Genomic DNA, 22,298 nt, shown 5'->3' on the forward strand with positions numbered 1-22,298 from the left:
GGCATGCAAGAAATAGCAGCCAAATCTTTCCTTTTCTGGAGAAAGGAGCCATTTACACGTGATTTCTATGTCACATTCGTTGAACACATGAGAAATAACCTGGAAAAGAAAAAAAGAAACCCGCAAAACAAAACTCCATTGGTGGGAAACTCCAAGGTGCCCACAACCTCTCCCCACTTTCTTTTCTGGAAGAAAGTAGCTTGTGGTGGGTTTGAAGGTGAGATACTTTGGATGCACTCAAAAAAACTTGGGGGAAAAATTATTTCACGCTGAAGTACAAATGGGTCCTTTATGAAATATTTACCCAAGATCAGGACAGGTATGTGAATAGAAGGATGTGAACAGAAAGATCAATGAGACTGATAAAGCATGGGCTGAGCATCTGATGGAACAGAGGGAAAGAGACTGAAGCAGGAGAGATCAGGAATCAGTCAGTCTGAGAGCTGAGCATCTGGCAAAACAGGGAAAGAGACAAAAGTAGATGTCATGAAGTGGATACTCATGTGAATACAAACAGAACAAAACAAGTTTTGCATAAATCGGACCATGGGTTACCAAGATATGCGGTATTTTCAAGTACTTTTATAAATAGCCAAACCAGCATATAACAGGGAAAATGCTTTGAAAGTCAGGTACCATTGAAATGTGAATACATACAGAATAACAGAAGTTTTGTGTAAATCAGACCATGGATTCCCGAGATAATCGGGTTTTTTCAGGTACCTTGAACTATCGGACAGTCTAGGATGCCTATATTAATCAGATTTGCAAAATGTAAATGATTTCATAGGATGGATATATTATAGGAGCACCAGTGGCTGAATAGTCACTGGTTCTCTATATATCAATGGAAGAGGGATTCAGTCAGCATGTGGTGTTAGTAGACACTTGCTGATGATGAAGCACAAAACCGACTGAAATCACATGATACAACAGTTCCACCACCGTTGTTTGATAATTCTGGTCTGCTACCAATACCTCTGTGTTTTGAACACTAGACTCATAGTCGGGTAAGCACTGCAGTATTACAGTACTCCTATAATATATTCGTGTTAAGTAAGATATAAATATTATTATTTGGTAATAATATTGCCTCCATCATTAATAGCTGATTTTTTATTTAACAATTTTTTTGAGGATATAGTTTCTTATATTACTCATTTTCATTTTTAATTTGTATTTCCTCAGAGATGGCCTTGAAATTCTTATGGAAACATTTTACAAAGAAATCGAAAGGCTAAGTGACCGTGCCTTAAAAGTAAGTCAATTTTGTTCATTATAATTACCATTACAGGTATTTGTTTGATAGTCTATGCATTTCACATTATGAAGTTGATCTCTTTGGTTTTCTTACTAATAGAGATCAATCAATGGGTGGTTAGCGCAAATAGCTTCGGAAGAGTTGAATCTTAGCAGTGAAACTTAAGAAAATAGTCATCAATTATGCAATGCTCCCAATTATATAGCTAGATAGCCTGCACCATTCTCATCATCATCATTTAACATCCACTTTCCCTGCTGGCATGGGTTGGACAGTGTGACTGAGGACTAGCAGGCCGGGAGGCTGAACCAGGCTCTAATCTGATTTGGAAAGGTTTCTACTGTTGGATGCCCTTCCTAACGCCAACCATGACACTGCGAGAGTGTCATGGGTGCTTTTTACATGCCACCAGAACAGAAGCCAGTCAGACAGCACTGGCACCAGCCATTTTCGAATGGTGCTTTTTACATGTCACCAACACAGGAGCCAGTCAGGTAGCACTGGCATTGGTCACGTTTGAATAGTGCTTTTTTACATGCCACCAGCATGGGAGCCAGTCAGGCAGCACTGGCATCGTCCATGCTCGAATGGTGCTCAAATTCTCTACAAGGTAAATCAGCTGCACCATTCTATACCTTAGGTAAACAGAATGCACCATTCTGTGTGCAAGAAAAATAAATCATAATGGGTTGAATTTGGGAAAAAGGTGCTTGTTACATTGTTGCTATGTGGAAACTGAACAGTTCAACCTTCAGTGATTCTTTAAACTTGTAGGCCCAAGGCTTTTCATTTTTTTTTTTTTTTTTTTTTTGTAGTATTTCTGAACATTTAAATCTGAATATATTTTACTTTGTGAATTACAAGTATTTAAGCTCAAGGTAGATAAATCGTCGTTAATAAAAAATTATCTCCCTTTAAACTGGAATTTTTTTTTTCTTTTATTGTTAATGGTGATATAAAATTATAGCTCTATATGGGTTTGAAATTATTTTTAACCAGGAACCTGATTTCTTCTTAATAATAACTTAATTATTTTTTATTTTCCATTGATTTCAAGAATTTAAAATCGCATATTGTTCATCTCAGAGATATGTTATAATGAATATATTTATGATAGGCACAGTTATGGCTAAGAAGTTTACTTCCCACACATATAGTCCTCTGTTCAACTCCAATGCATGGCACCTTGGATTAGTGTCTTCTGCTATAGCTCTGGGTTGGCCAAAGTGTGCATGGATTTGATAGACAGAAACTGTAAGAAACCCATCAGATAGATAGATAGATGATGTGTGTGTGTGTTGCCTTGCCTTGACATTGCAGAGTGGTTGTAAACGAATGTCAGTGTTATGTAAGTGGTGTCCTTTATTCCTAATTATCTGTAGAAACCTGTCTAATTATGAGGAAATATTACTTTACTTGGAAACAGGTGAGGGCTGGCTACAAGAACGGCTGTAGAAATTCTGCCTCAAAATTTTATTTAAGTCATGTAAGCACAGAAAATTGGACATAAAAATGATAACAATATATATATATTTATAATCGTCTAAAATGTTTTTCTGTATTGTTGTAAGGAAGCCATCTCTATTTTGATTTTCATTCTTCTAGAAATAATCAACTTCCAATATTATACATTGAAAGGAAAATTAAAATGGGTTCAATTGTAAAATAATTCCTTGAAAAGTCCAACTCTCAAATAATTGGCATTCTTATTAATGTTTTATTTTTGGTGTTTTTCTTATGCAAGCATGAATGGGATGGGGTCTCATCAGAGCAGCTGTTCTTCTCAGCTTGATAGCTTTCCAACTGTTAACCTCTCAACACTGAAGTAGAAATATAACCATTTTGATTGATGAAGCTGTGATAAGGCAAAGTATAAAATCTGACCAGGAAAATATAAATTAGATTAGTTGACAGATAAAGTTATTTGAGATGCTATTGAAATTTTATTAACTCTGACTAAAGCATTGTAAGTGGATCTAATAGATGGAAACTGAAAAAAAGCCTCTTGTAAATATGTATGTGTATGTTTTTGTTTTCTTACCTTAAGATTGTGCAATAGTTACAAGCAGATAGTGACCGTTCCCAATTTTCCATGAAAAACCTTTTCTGGGCATGGGAAAATATTACTTTTCTTAGAAACAAGTATGAGTTGGTGATTGGAAGGACATCTGCTCAAAGAAAATCTGCCTCAACAAATTCTGTCTGACCAATACAAGCATGGAAAAGCAGACATTAAAATGGCAATGACAAATATGATTCCTTTCAGCTTTTAAAATTGAAATTTAAAAGAAATACATATATTATTCAACTTCTTGTGCCCAAAATTGTGTCATAGAAAAAACAGAACCATTTTACTTTTTTTCCTCTTTTTTTTTCTTCTTTTTTTGTCTTTTAGGATAAAGATATTCAACCAATGTCACTGAAGCAGTCTGTAAAAGCAGTTTGTTCAATGCTGGAAAAACTGGAGACAGTGGAATTGGTTACTGCAATGGAACGGGTTGAGAACATTGTTAACGAACTATCTAATGTGAGTAGCTGTGAATCTCTGTTCTAATACTGATTTCAGATTTTGGTACTAGGCCAGCAATGTCGGGGAGGAGGTAAGTCGATTGCATCAACCCCAGTACTCAACTGGTACTTATTTTATCAAGCCCCCCCCCCCCCCATACACACCAAAAGGATGAAAGGCAAAGTCAACCTCGGTGGAATTTGAACTCAGAATGTAAAGACAAAGAAAATGCCACTAAGCATGTTGCTGGGCGTGCTAACGACTCTGCCATCTTGCCGCCTTTATCTCTGTTCTATCATTGCTTATGTCCTAAGATGATGAGATGGCAGAATCATTAGTACTCTGGGCAAAATGCTTAGCAGCATATTGTTCGTCTTTATGTTGCAGAGTTCAAATTCTGCTGAGATCCACTTTGCCTATCATCCTTTCAGGGTCAATAAAATAAGTACCAGTTGAGCACTGAGGTAAACGTAATCGGCTAATCTCCTCCCCCTAAATCGCTGGCCTTGTGCCAGAATTTGAACCCAATATTAATTATGTCCAACACCCAAAAATATCTTTATAACTATTACAATTGTACTTATTACGATAAGTAATGTGTTGATAAATATTACTTCTTAGTATAGTTACTGCTTCCATCTCTTATTGAGATTTTTCTAACTAGCTACTTTGCTTGTTGCAAAATCAGTGACCCGTGGTCGCTTATTTTCCTGTGTTGTGAGCTGGAGTGAATTTCTGCTATGTCTAGCAGCTGGGTGTTCACAACTGAAGATGGACACAAGTAGCCCAAAACCTTTCAATCTGGTGATCCCAGCATCTGTTAGAGGATGATAAGAGTTTGCTCCTCTGCTTGCAATATATACAGGGTGCAGGTTGCACCTGTAACCAGCTGGTGGAGGATCTGCCTGGGGTTAAAACAGTAGTAACATCAAACAGCCATATTGATGTGGCGATAAATATTACTTGTTAGTATAGTTACTACTTTCATCTCTTGTTGAGATTTTGTTTTAACTAGCTTCTTTGGTATTTTGATAATTGTTGGTAGTTATTTGTAATAATAATTGTAATACAGAAAAAAAACCAACTAGTTTTAAATCTCTGAGCAAGAAATATATAGTTACAGTACTGTACCATAAAGTCTATTTTCCAACACAAGGTGGCAGTCCTATGCAGGATGATGTTACTACTTTGTAGCCCCAGGAAAACATTTTTTCCTGTCAGTAGCCAACTGGAAAAGATGTTTTCTTGGGGTTAAAAAGTAGTAACATTGTCCTACGTAGGACTGCTACCTTGCATTGACAAATAGGCTTTATGGTAATTGTAATATATTTTCTCATTAAAATATCAGATCCTAACTAATTATGGTTTATTTTATATTGCAGAATAGCAAATTGGCTACACAAGACAGTGCTGATCGCAAAGAACAACTGAATTTAGAAAGGTGGCTTATTCTTTAGAATATCTCTCATGTTATTGTTAAAAACCATTTGTTCATTAAACAATAAAGTTATCTCTATTTGGCTTGCGTAACTTTCATAAGTCATTTGTCTAAACTCAGTTTCCTCAGTAGCCATCAGTCCACAGAACATGATATTCTGCTAAAGGCTTTCTCCAGATCAACAAATGTTTGGTATTGTGGCCAGAGCTTAGCTAAGAACTTCTCCTGGAATGGTCTCTCATTCTGGCACAAACCTGACATGCATCTCACTTCAGCTAATTTTCTTCTTAAACAGTTGTGCCATAATTCTTTCCATTACTTTCTCAACTTCATCCGTTGATATTTATGCCTTTGTAGTTGCTTCTTTCTAGAGTGCCTTTCTTTACCCTCATAGCAGTTGGGAGTATTTCTGCTATACCATTCACTGAATATGACAACTAACTGTACTACCTGATCAACTGTGGAAAGGACTTGTCCATCTCCTACTTTGCCAGATATTTTCATCCCATCAGCAACTGTCACTGTTGATCCAGCAGCTTTCCTTATCTTCATGCCCTTAATTACACTTTCAATTATACAGATGCCAACTTTAGTTGCTGGTCCCCAGAGATAACCCATCTCATGGTCACACTTTCTCCTCATTCAACAACCTCTCATAGTAACATTTACCTGTCTTTTTCTGCTCAGCATTAGGACATGGATGCTACTATCATTCCATAAACACTTTTCCCCAAACAATTTCTTGATTTGCATTGACACAGTACTCTGCAACCCAAAACACTTCTTGCCACTGATAATCCGCTCACTGTAGAACATTGGAAAACGTCTTACTTTCAGTTTCTCTCTTTACTTCACATATATCTGACTTAACCCTTTAGTGTTTAAACTGGCTGTATCCGGCCCAGATATTCTACTCATTTTATGCTCAAACTGGCCAGAACCAGCCTCTCACACCTACCCTACAATGTCATTCTAAAAATAAACAATTACATCTTCCAAATCTTGAAGCTACAAGATAATACCGGGTTAATTTTTTAAAATGTAAATGAATAAGGATTACTTTTGACATATTAATTTGAACGCTAGAGGGTTAAATGTCTGTCCAGTGTCCACAGGACATATCTCTTTGGAATCCATGCATCATATGTGATATGCATTCCTAATTTTTTCCAACCACTAAAGTAACATGGAACATTTGAACAGAAAACTTTATATCACTCAAAACATATGATACATGAACTAACTAAAAGTCTGAAAAGAAGCATGGATGTTTTGAAAATGCTTTGGACAGGCAAAGGATTAAGACTTCTCTTCAATAAAAGCTACTTGATATTATTCATATTAATTTTTTTGAGTCATTTAATCACGTTATAAATACATTACTACTTCCTCCAAAACCTTAATATATGTTGCTATACTTATCCAGCTTGGAGACAAAATGTTCCTTGATTGAAAATTTACAAGATAGCTTGGAAATGCTCGTCATTGCTGTGAAAAATTTGGTTAACCTCTACTGCAAGACATTCCAAACAGATTTCCTTCTCAGCTCAAGCAGACAAGAAACCAGAGGTAATTGTTACATTTGTTGTATCTGTTTGTTTTCTCAAAGTGGAAATTCATTTCACTTTTACCAAGTTTATTCCATGTTGGAATATCATAATTTTCTTTACATATACATTGCCACCACCACAGCTTGACAACCAGTGTTGGTGTGTTTACATCCCTGTAACTTAGTGATTCAGCAAAAGAGACCAATAGAATAAGTACTAGGCTTAAAAAATAATCCTGGGGGCGATTTCTTCACCTAAAATCCTTCAAGGTGGTGCTCCAGCATGGCCACAGTCAAATGACTGAAACAAGTAAGAGAATAAAAGAACATATAAACATACACACACACACACACAAATAACAGGATTCCATTCAATTTCCAATCTACCATATTCACTCACAGTGTGTTGGTCAGCCTGTGTGTGTAGTAGAGGATACACTTACCCAAAGTGCCACACTGTAGGACTGAACCCAAAACCACGTGGTTGCTACAAAAACTTCTCCACCACCCAGCCATACATTTCATCAAATTATTTTCCTCCTTCGCATCAATTGTACTTGAACTTAATTTCGAGATTGTTATTATTGTCTAACTTTCTCTTCTTTTTCAGAGTCACAAGAAGTCATTTTAATCAGTGACAACTTCATAGTTCATATATCCACAGCACACCGACTTCCAGTGAAGTGGACTAAACTGTAAGTATATATTTATTGGACTGTAAACTCCAATAGATTTGCTAGATTGATAATTAAAAGTATAAATGAAAGCGGTGAGCTGGCAGAATCGTTAGCATGCCCGGCAAAATGCTTAGCTTTATTTTCTGTGTTCAGATTCTGCCAAGGTCAACTTTGCCTTTCATCCTTTCAGGGATCAATAGATTAAGTACCAGTTGAACACTGAGGTCGAGATTGCTGGCCTTGTGTCAAAATTTGAAGCAAATAATTAATAATATAACTTCATTGTCATTGTGGCCCCTAAAAGTTCCTTGACAATATCTTTGTAAAATTACAAAATGTTTTTTCTTCATAAACCTACTTGTTCCAATTACTGAGTGAAAGATCTCATTGTGAACATTATGTAATATTCCCATTTGACTAGTTTGCATAAATCTTTCGTATTGAATGGGAACATTTTATGAATTTTATATCATTATTAGAGTTATAAAACATCTTCTTATAACTTTAGATAAGAAGGTAGTGTGTGTATATGACAAATAAATAGTAAGATAGATTGCATGTTGGCTACAGTGTTGTGCCATGAGTAAAAGGGTAAAGACCCCCTTTGGTCATGAATGACCATGAGATTACACCTAGAAAGTTACCCTCTGAGGCACAAGTTCAGAAAAGGTTGTTTATGGAAGACCAGCGGTCGTCCATGCACACCAGCCTCTCTTTTCCATGCCCCACTGATGTTATCCAAGGGAAAAGCAAAAGCTGATACAGTGTGGCACCAATGACATCACAACTCATTTCTACAGTAGTATGAATTGAACCCCAGCTCGTAGACTTGGCTTACTAAGGGATTCAGCTTCTATCTTATTGCCTGTTGTAAAGTTGGAGGTAAGTTCCAAATAATCAGTATGAATTCTGTTTGTTTTATTCGTTTAAAAATGTCTATAAAGCTGAGAGTATAAATGTATCACATAAAAGCTTTGTCGAAATATTATCATGATGTTCATATTTTTGTTATACTTTTGTATTTATTCATGTTTTGTTTTTTTTCTTTTTAATCTTCCTCCAGATACCAAGGATACACTGTTGAATGTGGGCTCTGTTATGGGGGACAAAATATTACACAGCATAAAAGTACAGCAGTAAGGCAGTTGTCAAACTCTGGGCTCAGTGAAAGAGTTCTTTGGAATGAATGGTAAGTATTTAGCATAAAAAAAACATGGAATCTTTATAAATCTACCATTGCTCTCCCTCTCTCCCTCTCACACTTCCATAATTATTCTAAGCCTTTATAAAAACTGTTAATGTTACTTCATTTTTCAAAAATATTAAGTGGTTGTTTCTCCAGTCTTTCTAACCAGTCTCTAGTAATTAATCTGTGCCATGCTGTCCATGTTTGTCTCCAAGCTGCAAATGGAATTTTCTTGAGTTACTCTAGACAGTTTCTAAGAGAAGTTGAAGTTAGTCACAACTGAGGCTTGAGTTTGGCTGATATACTCATTTAAATGAGAATAACTTGTTTTGCAAGCATCCAGTTCTATGAGAAAGAGTGGGAGAGAGGTGGAGGGGGACCTTTCCTACTACTTGACTGATTTTTTGCTTTACATTATACACTTACACAAGGTAAAGCAGTGATTTGATAGAACCATTAGCTCACCAGACAAAATGCTAAGTGGCATTTCATCTGTGTTTATGTTCCAAGTTCAAATTCCGCCAAGGTCGACTTCGCTTTTCATCCTTTCAGGGTTGATAAAAATAAGTACTAGCTAAGCACTGGAACCGATGTAATCAACTTCCCCACTCCTGAAATTTGCTGGCCTTGTGCCAGAAAAAATGCTTTACAATATTTGTTCCAGCTAATTCCGCCGAAGTCGACTTTGCTTTTCATCCTTTCGGGGTTGATAAACTTTAAGTACCAGTTGCATACTGGGATCGATCTAATTGACTAGCCTCCTCCCCAAAAATTTTGGGCCTTGTGCCTAGAGTAGAAAAGAATATTTGTTCCAGCTTTTTACATTCTGTGTTCAAATCCCACCAAAGTCAGCTTTAACCTTCTGTCCTTTCAGAGTCAATAAAACGAAGTACCAGTCAAGTATAAGAGGCAACATCATTGACTGAGCCCTTCCCCTCAGAATTTCTGCCCTTGTGCCTAAATCAGACACCATTATACTTATATACTTATACAAGGGTGATGGAGTGACAGAAACATTAGTGCCAAATGAAATACTTTATGCTCTGGCTTTGTAGGATATACCAGTTCAAATCCTACCACAGTCACCCTTGCCTTTTATCCTTCCAGGGTTGATAATATAAATACAGGATGCATGGATTTAATTATCCAACTCCTCCGCCTTCTACGATGGATTGGTGGTATCATTAGAGTACCACCAAAAATACATTTCTGTATTTGTTTTCTAGCTCTTTACGTTCTGAATTCAATTCCCACTGAGGTTAACTTCGCCTGTCATCTTTCTAGTGTTAAGTAAAGTAGCAGTCAAATACTAAAGTTGATTTAATTAACCAACATCCTCCTGGATTTGTGCCTGTTATGTTAGGAACAATTATATACTTGCACAGGTTTCATGTACTGCTAACTTTTTGTTTTGTGTCTCACCCATAAATGGGTCAAGTCTTTATAAGATATCTGATAGACTATGTCTAACAATAGATATAGTCCTTTAGTTTCACATTTCTTTTAAATTCTCTCTCCTTTCATACTTTTCTATCAGCTATTATATTAAACAATGGCTATGTGGTTAAGAAGTTTAGTTCCCAACCAGATAGTTTTGGGTTCAGTCCCAATAGCAGCTCACTTGCTTGTTGACACTCAACCATTGTCTGATACTATAGATCTTCTGCTTGGCCACAATAACCTTGAAGCCATTGGCCAAGGATTCTGCTGCCTTGTCAGTTATCCAACGTCCTGCTGCCAACACCTTCACTGTACCCCTGACATGAGAGGCTAAGGGGTTGCTAGCTCTAGCCCAAGGTGCCAGCCCAATCTATGAATGGAAAGGGCAGCTTACTCCCTCTTTTACAGCCTGCCACTTATGTTAGAAAGAAAGTTCTATTGCATTTAAAGATAGGAAAGAGACAAATGTAACCTGAAATGTAATGGAACTTTCTTTTCAATCTGATAATCTTTAGGATGATTTAGCTCTTATTTCTAGCAAGTTGTGCTCCCTTGTTGATGCATTCAAAATAGTTACTCAGGGGTGAGGAGCAGAGATTGTTATCTTTGCAGACCTTCCTTTCCAGATAATTCTTTTGCTTGAAAAACCAAATGTATATTCTGTTTGAGACATTGGTAGTTACTGAAAATGTGGAGGCAGGTATTGAGAATGTATTGAGCCTCTTGGCTCGCTTTCTAAATATTTCATTAGCAGATTTTTAGTTCTTTGTTTTGTTTTGTTTTTTGTAGTAGTTTCAAATTCTTTTTTTTTTAAATCAAGTTTTTACTGATAGGATTACTAATGAATCCCCAAATTGTAAAAGAAAGAATACATCACTTCACCGGGGTTTTATTTTACCTTCGTTTTTTGTTGTTGGTGGTGTTCTCCCTCCCCCCTCCTCTGTGTAAGTTAGTCAAGGGATTAAGGATTACGGTCAGAGTCTTTGACCTTTGTTACCCCTCGCTCCTCGGATGATTAGATTGATGCAGCTAATGCCGAGTCTGAATAACTGTGGTGAGGGGAAAATGTGTGTGTGTATTTATGTATGTGTATATATGTGCATGTGCGTAAACGTTGCATACATGCAAGTGTACACTCCTTTATATCTGTGCGTTTATGCATAGTTGCAGGTGTGAGTGCTTGTGTATTCGTGCAATCGAACATATGCAAGTATCCGTCCATGTATGTATGTATTTGTACATATGCAGGTTCATGTTACCTAATATAATAATCGTATTATTCGAAATTGTTCTTTTGTTCGCCAAGTATATCATTATCATTTAGCTTGTTTTTTTATAATATAGTTTTTTTCTATTTGTTTAGGGGCGGGGGGTCTCTATTTTATACATGCTTCATATTTTTTTAGACTTTAGTAGACATCTGATAACACAAGAGTTCTAACTCATATCAACAGCACCATTTCCGAGTCAACTTTGCCTTTTATCGTTTCAAAGTCGATAAAAATTAAAGTACCAGTCAAGTACTACGTCGATATAATCAACCAAACCCTCCCCTTAAATTTTTCCTGGCCTTGGGCCAAAATTAAAAAGGATTTATTATAATTATTTGAATGGGAAAAAAATCTGTTCTCATCTGTACTATAATATCGTAGTAGTAACTATTTCTAGCAAATAAACTTTTCGTTATCATCCGCTTAGCAACGGTTTCGATGCAGCAATTCTTGTCACATACAATAAATACCTTTTTAATATTTTTTTTGGTTCTGTTTTTGCTTATGCATAACGTATAAATGTTCTGGTTTTATTCTGTTGTTTTCTTTCTCTCCCCTACCCGAATAGACGTCTTGAACGTAAGAAATCTCATTCTAAGAGTGCTTTCAGAGAAATGAATAAAAGAGAGAGCGTGAGAAATAGAATGAGGGGAGAAATATAGAGAGGGAAGAGAGAGAAATAGACGGAGAGAGAGAGAGAGAGGTTGACAGACAGCGCGAGTCGAAGAAGGAGAAAAAAATGTAGGAACTAGGTTGAAGCAGGTCAGCTGAGGTTGCTGGAACAGATAACTGTGTCAGATGAGGTCAGCATGAGTCTTAGTCCAGGTTAATTAGCTGAAAGTTGGTCTCCTGCAAGGTCACAAGCAGGTCACCGGGCACCGTACACGCCGCCTGCTAAGTTCAAGCAAGCAAGAACATGGTAACACAGTCAGGAGAGAGAATGATAACGAGAGAGAGAGGTGGGGAGGAAATTAGGACAGTGAAGCAGCAGACGACGATTCCATTTTCGGGGTTCGGTGTAGTGCCACTCTATTGCCATCGATTTGTTTTCTTTCCTGGCGTTTCATTTCGTCTGCTACATGGCATTATTTATTTAAGACTTTCCCATTTACTTTATCCTCTTCTTTCTTTTTCCCTTTCTCTCTCTCTCTCTCTCTCTCTCATACGTTCGTACTGCCTCTGTCTAAGAACAACCTGTCTCCCCTGTAGGGATATTTAGGAATGGTCGTTACTGTTTGTTTTGCCTTTGAAGATAACGCTGTATTAAAACAATCAGTGAGTGGAGAACATCTTCAACTAATCTCTGCGTGTGTGTTAGGCTGGAACCCCTCTCCTTCCATAAAACACTATATTTTTCTCTTCTATCTCTTTATCTTTCCTTTGCTCTATTACTTATCTTTTCTTTTTCTGTTTTCTGCTGTGCTTTTTCTAGTTTCCGTCCACATTTCTCTCTCTCTTTCATTCTTTGCCTTTTTTCTCTTCCTTTTCCTTTTAATGCATCATTTTATTTTTTCGATTCCTTCCTATCTCTTGCAATAGTGCTAACGGCTCCGTTCGTTCATTTGTTTATCATCCCTACACATATACACTTCAGACTCTCTTTCTGTCTCCTCTCTCTTCGACGAAGGGTTTTATTATACCATGCCAACGAGAGTGACAAGATACAAACTGGCAACACTTCAATCAATTGTGATGTTATCTCTTTACTAATTCAAGCCAGCCATTGCAATACCTTTTCCTTTTCCTGTCTTCTTTCAACAGTAGCTGTTCGCTTTTTTTTTTTTTTTTTTTTTTTGTCTTTGATATACGATAAAGAGTAAGTGGTGGGCGCTGAATAAGGGACAGTTGCCATTTAACAGACGGAACGTTAAGGAATCTACACACCGCCCAGCTGACTATCGAGTCTCTAAGCGATCGCTAACCTTTTAGAAATAGCAGCCAAATGATACAGTACCATTTTTGACAGGAAGGACGCATTAGACAATGAAGCCCCTATATTCGTTCAATCCATGGTGGTTTGGAAAAAAATATAGAACGTCTCTCTCGATTATTTCTCTTTTTTTTCTCTTTCTTTTTTTCTCTTCATGTACTACCAACTAATCTGACTTCCGAACATACCGCAAAGGACTTTTTACCCCAAAAAAACAGGATGGGGTGACAGTCCGAGGTATTCACACACCCTCTCACAGAGTTTTCTGTATCCCCCCCCCCCAACTTTTTTTTCGTGTGTTATCAACGAATATGACTTCCAAACCAGTGGGAAAAGACCCTCAGAGTCTCGCAGATCTAATCTTATCCCCTTTAGCGTTTGTTGGGAAGTAATTTTTTTCATAGGTTCTTTTTGTGTTATCAACAGTTTTTCATGTGCTATCAACTAATCTGACCTCCAAAAATGTCGCAAAGGATTATTTTTCCTGGGAAACTGAGGGTGATGGAGTGGACCCTCGACCTCATACGGAAGTTGAGAGGAGTGTTCGGATCTATTTCAAAACGGGGGCACCAGTATTTTCTTAACGAAACACTAACGAAACACTTTGAAACTTGGGACACTGGTAGAATGTGTCATATAAAACATCTTTTACTCTTAGTCTTCTGAACAAAAAAAAACGTACATCACAAGTTATTCCATGTTAAAGTTGTCGTATTTCTGTAATTTCAACCAATCACTGACGTCTATTCAGCTGAATAGAGTTACTGCTGGGCGGTCATAAAAATGTTATTCCCTGTGACATATTTCATCCGGTTTAATCGTAATTTATACGCATATATTGTTTATATAATAAATTACGCTGTGCGTATCTATGTGTGTAACAATTTTAGAGTTCGGATTCTAGAGTTAGGGTTAGTTTTAGGGTTAGGGTTAGGGGATTAATACGATATACACCGTTACAGCGCTAACTGTTTTCAACTGAATAGACGTCAGTGATTAGTAGAAATTATCGAAATAAGACAATTTTTTACATGAAATAAATTCGAATACAAAAATGTTTTTCTGTTCTATAACACAAAATAGATAAGTATACGAAGTTTGAAAGTCTTTCGGTACCAAAAACACTACATAAAACATAAATGAAAACTGGTGCCCCCGTTTTGAAATAGATCCGAGCGTTCTGTATATTTACAAAAAAAAAAGACATACATAAAAACAAATTAACTGTAACCTATAAAACTCTTCAGATGATAATAAAAAGGTTGAAAATGAAGTGATTTGATTATGTAACGTGACACCTTGACACTCCACCTCCAGCAAATATGGTAGTGTATGGTCGACAGCACCCCACTCCCACCTTATCGTTAGTAGAACGGTTAAAGGAAGACCACAAACAGGGTGGTTGAGAAATTTCAAGAAATGGAAAGGGAAGATGGTGAAAAATATGTTTGCTGATGACCAGCAAAGGTGGAAAAGTAAAAGTTACCCATTGCCTGCTTAGGTTCACCACTATCTTCATCCAGCTTCCATGTTGGCATGGGTTGGGCAGCTTCTTAGGGATGTGCAATGTCAGAGTGCATGTAAAACGGAGCATAAATGTCTTGAGAGAAAAACTGGGCATAAGAAGCCTCAGATGTGGTAGGCAAGTGAGACAAATGCGTATAGACGAAGACAGTTGTGTAAAGAAGTGTTGATCTCTAACTGTGGAGGGAACCTGTGAAAGATGTAGACCCAGGATGAGGTGGTGAAGCATGGTCTTTGGATGTTGGGCCTAACAGAGACAATGTCAAGTGACCGAGACCTTTGGTGATATGTTGCGATTAAGAAGACTTGTCAAGCCAAGTGAAATTGTAGTCGCGATCATTGACAGTGTCTTGTAAATGGCACCTATGAAATCGTAGTCATGGCTGTTGCCGGTGTTATGTAAATGGCACCCATGCCAGTGACACATAAAAACACCTACTACACTCTCAGAGTGGTTGATGTTAGGAAGGGCATCCAGCCATAGAAAACCATGCCAAATGAGACTGGAACCTGGTGCAGCCCTCCAGCTTACCAGTTCCAGTCAAATCGTCTAACCCATGCCAGCATGGAAAGTGGATGTTTAACGATGATGATGATGATGAGGGTAGGCCAAAAATCACGCACAAAATAAGTTCAATACACTCCAGAATTGTCTATGGCATGCTTCGATTTTTCAAAAATTGAATGAAATAAATAAAATAACAATGGACTTGTATGTGATGAACAAAATGAATAATAATGATAATAACATAATGTAAATAAAATGTCTTGTTTTGATGTTTGACTTTTGGCCCACTTTATATATATATATATATATATATATATATATATATGTGTGTGTGTGTGTGTAATGTATATATAAATACGTTAAATCCAAATTACGATGAACGTAAACAAACAAACGAAGTTTACATTAGAAGCGTTGAAATGTGAGGGCGGTTTAGCTTAATGGCTGAGAGCACCGTGACGCGTAATCACGGAGGTGTGAGTTCGAGTCTCATAGCCGGCTGCCAACACTTTTTTCTGCAAAATAGGGGTAGCTTATCCTGTTCAGGCTATATTATTAGCATTATCCTGCGTTTGAGTATATATAAATGTTTTTTTTTATTTTTTTTATTTGACAGGTTAGATTTTGAAACTCTGCAATTGTTTTCAATACCTCGGGAAAGTCGATTATCTTTAACATTGCGTGGAATTCCAAGTTCTGGCAACACATCATCGGACCATCCAGTGAACCATGGGCCAGTGGTGTTAGCCGGAGCAACTGTCCAGCTTTTCAGTTACAAAGGGTAAGTTATGCTTGTATAGATGGGAAACACAATGTAAAATGAATGAAAGAACAAATATGTGTGTGTCTGTGTGTCTGTGTGTTGGCTGTATGTTTAAGTTATAAATCCATATCATCAGACAATGTTAGTAAAATCACTTTTTGTTATAAATATGTGTCATCTTTTTTTCCTTTGTCTTTTAATTCCAGACATCTTGTACAAGGTAGTCAACTGGTGCCGATGACTATGGGAACTGCAGCTGACCCACTTGGTCCCACGTCTTCAGCCATCACTTCAGAAAGTATTTTCTTACAGGTAAATATCATCATTACCATTTTTGTTTCTACTTTTCTGTGCTTGCATGGATCAGACAGAATTTGTTGAGGCAGATTTTCTAGGACTGGATGCCTTTTCTGTTGCCAACCCTCACATTTTTCCCAGCAGCGTAATATTTTCCCTGTGGCCAGACATGCTTTTCATGGAGGACTGGAAACAAACAATCTCACTTGCAACTACTACCATCACATCAACCACCATCACCACAACCACTGCCATCACTATAACTACAACCACTACCGTCACCAGCAACAAAACCAGCACCATGGCTATCACTACAGCTACCACCACTACCATCACCAATACCATGACAATCAACACCCAAGTAGGATACTAGTTCATCTGCAAACAATGGAAATTAGTTCATATTTCTTTGAATGCTTTCGCAGCATATTCTGTGTTCTTCACCTATTTTGAGACACGGAAAGAATCTTTGAAACCATCTAGGCATGCAACTGACAGCCTAATGGATCTGTTTTCTTTTATCTGTTTCAGTCATTAAACTGTGGCTATGCTGGGGCCCCCACCATGACTAAACAAATTGATGCCAGAACCTTTTTTTTCTTTTTCATCATCTTCATCATCGTTTAAAATCCGCTTTCCATGCTTGCATGGGTTGGACGATATGACTGAGGACTGGTGAACCAGAAGGCTGCACTAGGCTCCAATCTGATCTGGCAGGCTAAGATCAGATTGGAGCCTGGTGCAGCCATCCGGTTCACCAGTCCTCAGTCAAATCGTTCAACCCATGCTCGCATGGAAAGCGGACGTTAAACGATGATGATGATGATGAAAAAGTTATTTTATATAAATCTGGTACTTATACTGTTGGTCTCATTTGCTTAACTGCTAATATATGAAGACATAAACAAACCAACACTAGTTGTCAAGCAGAGGGGAGAGGAACAAATGCAACCACAATGACACACGTGCACACATGCATGCACATATATATACAACAGGCTTCTACACAGTTTTCAAATTCACTCACAATACATGTGAGCTATAGTAGTAAACACTTGCCCAAAATGCCTTTCAGTGGGACTGAACCTGAGACCATGTAGTTGCAAAGCAAGCTTCTTAGCTGTAGCATGATGGAGGAAAAAGACAACAGAAAAAGAAGCAAAAGGGAGAAAGAAATACAGAGACCTTACCTGTTGACCGTGGCGGGATGAGCGATCACTGACCAGAGAAAAACACGACCTTTCACATGCGCCGTCTCCCATCAAACTGCCCGCACATGCTTTGTCCCCATACATGGCCCCATGGCTCTTCCGCTGGTTTCTGCAATCTTCACTTCCGTTTGCCTCATCTGCAATCCTCTCCACCAACACCACATAGCTCATCACAGCCCATAACACCACATTAACCACATTAACCAACACATGCACACTCACACAAAGGCTTAACATATATTTTTTCTTTTATTCTTTTAGATAAACCTGCCAGATTTTGGGAAATTTATGATCTTTTCTGAACCAACCACAATTCTTCCAAGGTTTGTTGTTTTAAAATATAATGACTTATTATAATGTCCAATTCAGTTTTTTATTAATTTTATGGTTGTGCATGCAAACTATCAGACTTGTATACTCTTTGGATTTAACCCTTTTGTTACCATTTGTCAGTTAGTTTTAGCCTTAATGTCCATGCTCTCTCTCTCTCTCTCTCTCTCTCTCTCTCTCTATCTCTCTCTCTCTCTCTCTCTCTCTCTCTCTCTCTCATACACACATACACACAGATAAGTAGTTGAAGCAGTTTAGTGAGAATGACTATTGTGTAATAATTTCATGTCATACAGCACTTGTATCATTGTGGACAAGTCACTTAATTCTACTTGTCTTGACTCATTCTTCTAAAACCTCAGCTCACATTTATCAAAATATTCTCTTCGTCTTTCAATCAATGAGTTTACAAATTGTTTTTGATTTCAGCATCAAGAGAACTTTTGAGTCTTTAAGTGCAGAAGATCGGGAGATAATCGCTGGTGTTTTAGAGAAAGATTCTGCTACACAGTAAGTTTTAATTTCTCTATACAACTCCAGTTCTTTCCATTTAAAAAAAAGTTCATTGAAATATATAATAATCACCATCATCAGCATTTAACAGCCATTTTCCATGCTAGCAAGGGTTGGATGGCCTGAAAGGGGCTTGGTGCAGAGGACTGCACCAATCTCCACTGTTGGCTTAGCAAAAGCATGGTTTCTACAGCTGGATGCCCTTTCTAATACCAGCCTCTTTACAGTGTGCACTGGGTGCTTTTTACATGGAAACAGCACTTGTAAGGTCACCAAGTAACTAGCAAGACAAAATCCATTTGTTTGAACATAAAACAGGTAGAATATTTAGGCCAGTTTAAATGCAAAAGAGTTAAGGGGTTAAAACTATTAAATGTGTTAATCAAATTAATTATTTTTATCTAATTGGTTTGTCCTTTCTATTTTCAGGTGCACCGAAGTTGAGTTGAAGTTATTGTGGGACAAGAGAGAACATTTAATGGATAACCCTGCATTCCTTCCACGAGTCCTCCAGGCTGTTCCCAGCTGGAAATCCCATTGTTTACCTGAAATATATAGCTTGCTTGAACTCTGGGAACCAATTCAGCCAACTCAGGCTTTTGAACTACTTCTTCCTTAGTAATTATCACTTCTGTTTCCATTATTTGAATTTGTTTTGCAAGAATTTTGATTTAAATCCATGTGTTGAAACCAATATTGTTATATTTGGGAAGATTTGTAATTGATAAAGACTACAAATGCACTCACCGGTTGGTGCTTGTCTATATTTCACTTCCCTTTCCTTTTTCAAAACAGTCCCTGAAAATATTTATCACCACGTCAATCTGTAGCTTTTTCAATTTCTTATCTTCTGTCTTTTATTTGTTTCAGTCGTTGGACTGTGACGATGGTGAGGCACTGCTATGAAGGGTTTTAGTCAAACAAATCAACCTTAGTACCAATAAGTCTGGTACTCATTCTATAGGTCCCTTTTGCTGATCTGCTGAATAACTGGGATGTAAACAAACCAACACCATTTGTGAAGCAGTGGCGAGGGCAGCCTCACACACACACACACACACACATATATATCATCATCATCATTTAACATCCATCTTCCATGCATGCATGGATAGGAGCCGGCCAGGTAGAAAATCTACCCATGGCAACTGTGTCTGTTTTGGCAGGAATTTTACGGCTGGATGCCCTTCAAAACACCGACCATTCTGCAGAGTGGACTCAGTGCTTTTTACGTGGCACTAGCACAGGCAAAGTTAGTTTTGGCAACATTTTTACAGCTGGATGCCCTTCCAAATGCCAACCACATTACAGTGTGGACTGGATGCTTTTAATGTGGCACCAGTACTAGCAGGGTAACTAAGTAACCCACAAGACAAGGAACTGGGGGAGAGGCAGGGCATTTGTTTCAGAGGATGAAATTTAGAGCATGACAGAGAGACAGAAGCAGTGTCCTGCCACAACCGAGGGGGCATTAGAGGTGATGATCCAGTATCAGATGCAGATGAGTGGTACAACAAGGCACCAATATTTACTGGAAAATAGCAGTCAATACAAATACAACGCTATTGTATATACACAGCTTCACTGCGTATATACTGGCAGAGATGTGTGTGTGCAACAAACATGAAAAATCTGTTTTATCTCTAGGAAGAACATTCGATAAATGTACAACCCAGAATTGGATAATGCAGGACCGGTTTCTGACTCTTCAAATACGTTTGACAACGTAAATTTGATCAGTCTTCATCAGCAGCATTTGCCTAGACGACATTTCAAATGTTGCCACCTCAATGCCAGTATATAATTTAAAAATAGGATAAAATCTTTATAAGAATCTATCAAGTAGTCAGCGTGAAAAACCTCATAAGGGAAAAATTCATAATTGTTCCCTTTAAATATATTTCAAGAGTTGCATTCCCTCGCGTTCGGTACACTGTATTTATGGTAGTTTTGACTTTAAGAGTCCCTCATAGCATGAGGCATTTATGTGTAGTAATGCCCTTAATATAAATAAATATATATATATATATATATATATATATATATATTACAAAATTAAATGAAGCATTAGAATTTATGTTCTTATATTTTTTTTACTCTCTGCTTTGTTTTTATTTTATTTATTTCTAGTTATCCTGATGCCCATGTCAGGGAAATGGCTGTTGACTGTTTACAGAGTCTTCCAACTGATCAACTTATTGATTATCTTCCCCAATTAATAGAGGTATGTTCTACTGTTTGTTGGAAAAAGCCTTCCATATTTCATTATATAATCTGTAATAACAACTCAATTATAAAAAAAAAAAAACTATTGTATATGCCGTCCCTGTTATATATATTTCAATTGCCCCTATTAAATACTCCAACTGCTTTTATATATTTTAACCCTTTAGTATTTAAACCGGTCATATCAGGCCCAAATACTCTACATGTTTTATGCTGAAACCAGCCAGATCTGGCCTCTTACACCTACTTTACAATGTCATCCTCCAAATAAACAATCACATCAATGAAACCTTGATGATATAAAATAATGTATGATTAATTCAAAATAGTGTGAATAAATAAGCACCACATTTAACAGAGTAATGTGAATACTAAAGGGTTAATTATCTCTCTTCTAATTGCTCTTAATATATATTTCAATCACTCTTTATTTCTATTAGAACTGTTGCATATTTCAGGTGCTATTTTTATATATTCAGTTGTTGGGAGTGCGTAGCCTAGTGGTTAGGGTGTTGCACCCATGATCATGGGATCATGATTTCAACTCCTGGACCAGGCTATGCGTTGTGTTCTTGAGTAACACATTTCATCTCACATTGCTCTACAATTACTTCATTTGACTGCAGCCATGCTGAAGCACCACCTTTAGTCGAACAAATCGAATGCAGGATTTATTTTTTGTAAGCCTAGTATTTATTCTGTCAGATTCTTTTGCTGAACCGCTAAGTTACAGAGATGTAAACACACCGACATCAGTTGTCAAGTGAAGGTGGGGGAACAAACACAGACACACAAATATATACATACATACATACATATATATAAATATATATATATATATATATATATATATATATTTGTGTGTCTGTGATGATATACAATGGGCTTCTTTCAGTTTTCGTCTACCAATTCCACTTACAAGGCTTTAGTTGACCTGAGGTTATAGCAGAAGACAATTGCCCAAGGTGTCATGTAGTGGCACTGAACTTGGAACCATGTGCTTGAGAAGCAAGCTTCTTACCACACAGCCACACCTGCACCTATAATAGATATATATGTGTATGTATGTATATAAAGTGTGTCTGTCCCCAACCACTGCTTGGCAACTGATGTTGGTTTATGCACATCCCCATAAACTAGTGATTCACCGAAAGAGACCAGTAGAATAAGTACCAGGCTTATTCTATACAATTTGTTCAACTAAGCCCTTCCAGGTGGTGCCCCAACATGGCTGAAACCAGTAGAAAAAAGGGGTATTAAACTTTTTCCTTCTCGCATTGTAAGAAGCTCTCTGTTTTCACTATTTTGTTATTCTACTTCTTGATCACAATATTTCAAGCAAGCATTTCATTTTGTATATATTTACTTTGGCCTATTACTTATTTCAATCCTCTATTTCTCCATTGTCAGGCCCTCAAGTTTGATTGCTATCACAACTCCCCACTGGCTAAGATGTTATTAGAGAAGTCTTGTAATAATATCCAGTTTGCTCACAAATTTTTCTGGTTTGTTTCTTATATTATTTATTTGTTATTCAAATTAAACGTTAATTACGCCATATGTAAACAAACAAGTTTGTTTTTCGAAGCGCTGAAATGTATGGTAGAACAAGTAGAAAGATAAATTTTATTCAATGCATAGATACTGAACAGTATAGATATAAAG

General features: G+C 37.2%; 1 protein-coding gene across 1 annotated transcript in view; it reads left to right on the forward strand.

The window, feature by feature from the left end:
- The window catches only part of LOC106869736 (phosphatidylinositol 4-phosphate 3-kinase C2 domain-containing subunit alpha), a 173,789-nt gene that overhangs the window by 132,471 nt on the left and 19,020 nt on the right, over positions 1-22,298 (forward strand). The window contains exons 9-21 of the mRNA XM_089354773.1: positions 1,189-1,258; positions 3,657-3,788; positions 5,153-5,211; positions 6,635-6,777; positions 7,368-7,452; positions 8,498-8,623; positions 15,910-16,074; positions 16,263-16,368; positions 17,826-17,887; positions 18,324-18,404; positions 18,837-19,025; positions 20,538-20,631; positions 22,044-22,138. Of these exons, the coding sequence (XP_089210899.1) occupies positions 1,189-1,258; positions 3,657-3,788; positions 5,153-5,211; positions 6,635-6,777; positions 7,368-7,452; positions 8,498-8,623; positions 15,910-16,074; positions 16,263-16,368; positions 17,826-17,887; positions 18,324-18,404; positions 18,837-19,025; positions 20,538-20,631; positions 22,044-22,138 (1,407 nt within the window). The remainder of the gene's footprint in view (positions 1-1,188; positions 1,259-3,656; positions 3,789-5,152; positions 5,212-6,634; positions 6,778-7,367; positions 7,453-8,497; positions 8,624-15,909; positions 16,075-16,262; positions 16,369-17,825; positions 17,888-18,323; positions 18,405-18,836; positions 19,026-20,537; positions 20,632-22,043; positions 22,139-22,298) is intronic.

The sequence above is a fragment of the Octopus bimaculoides genome, chromosome 7, assembly GCF_046866305.1.
Source record: "Octopus bimaculoides isolate indiv1 chromosome 7, ASM4686630v1, whole genome shotgun sequence".
NCBI classification, from domain to species: Eukaryota; Metazoa; Mollusca; class Cephalopoda; order Octopoda; family Octopodidae; genus Octopus; species Octopus bimaculoides.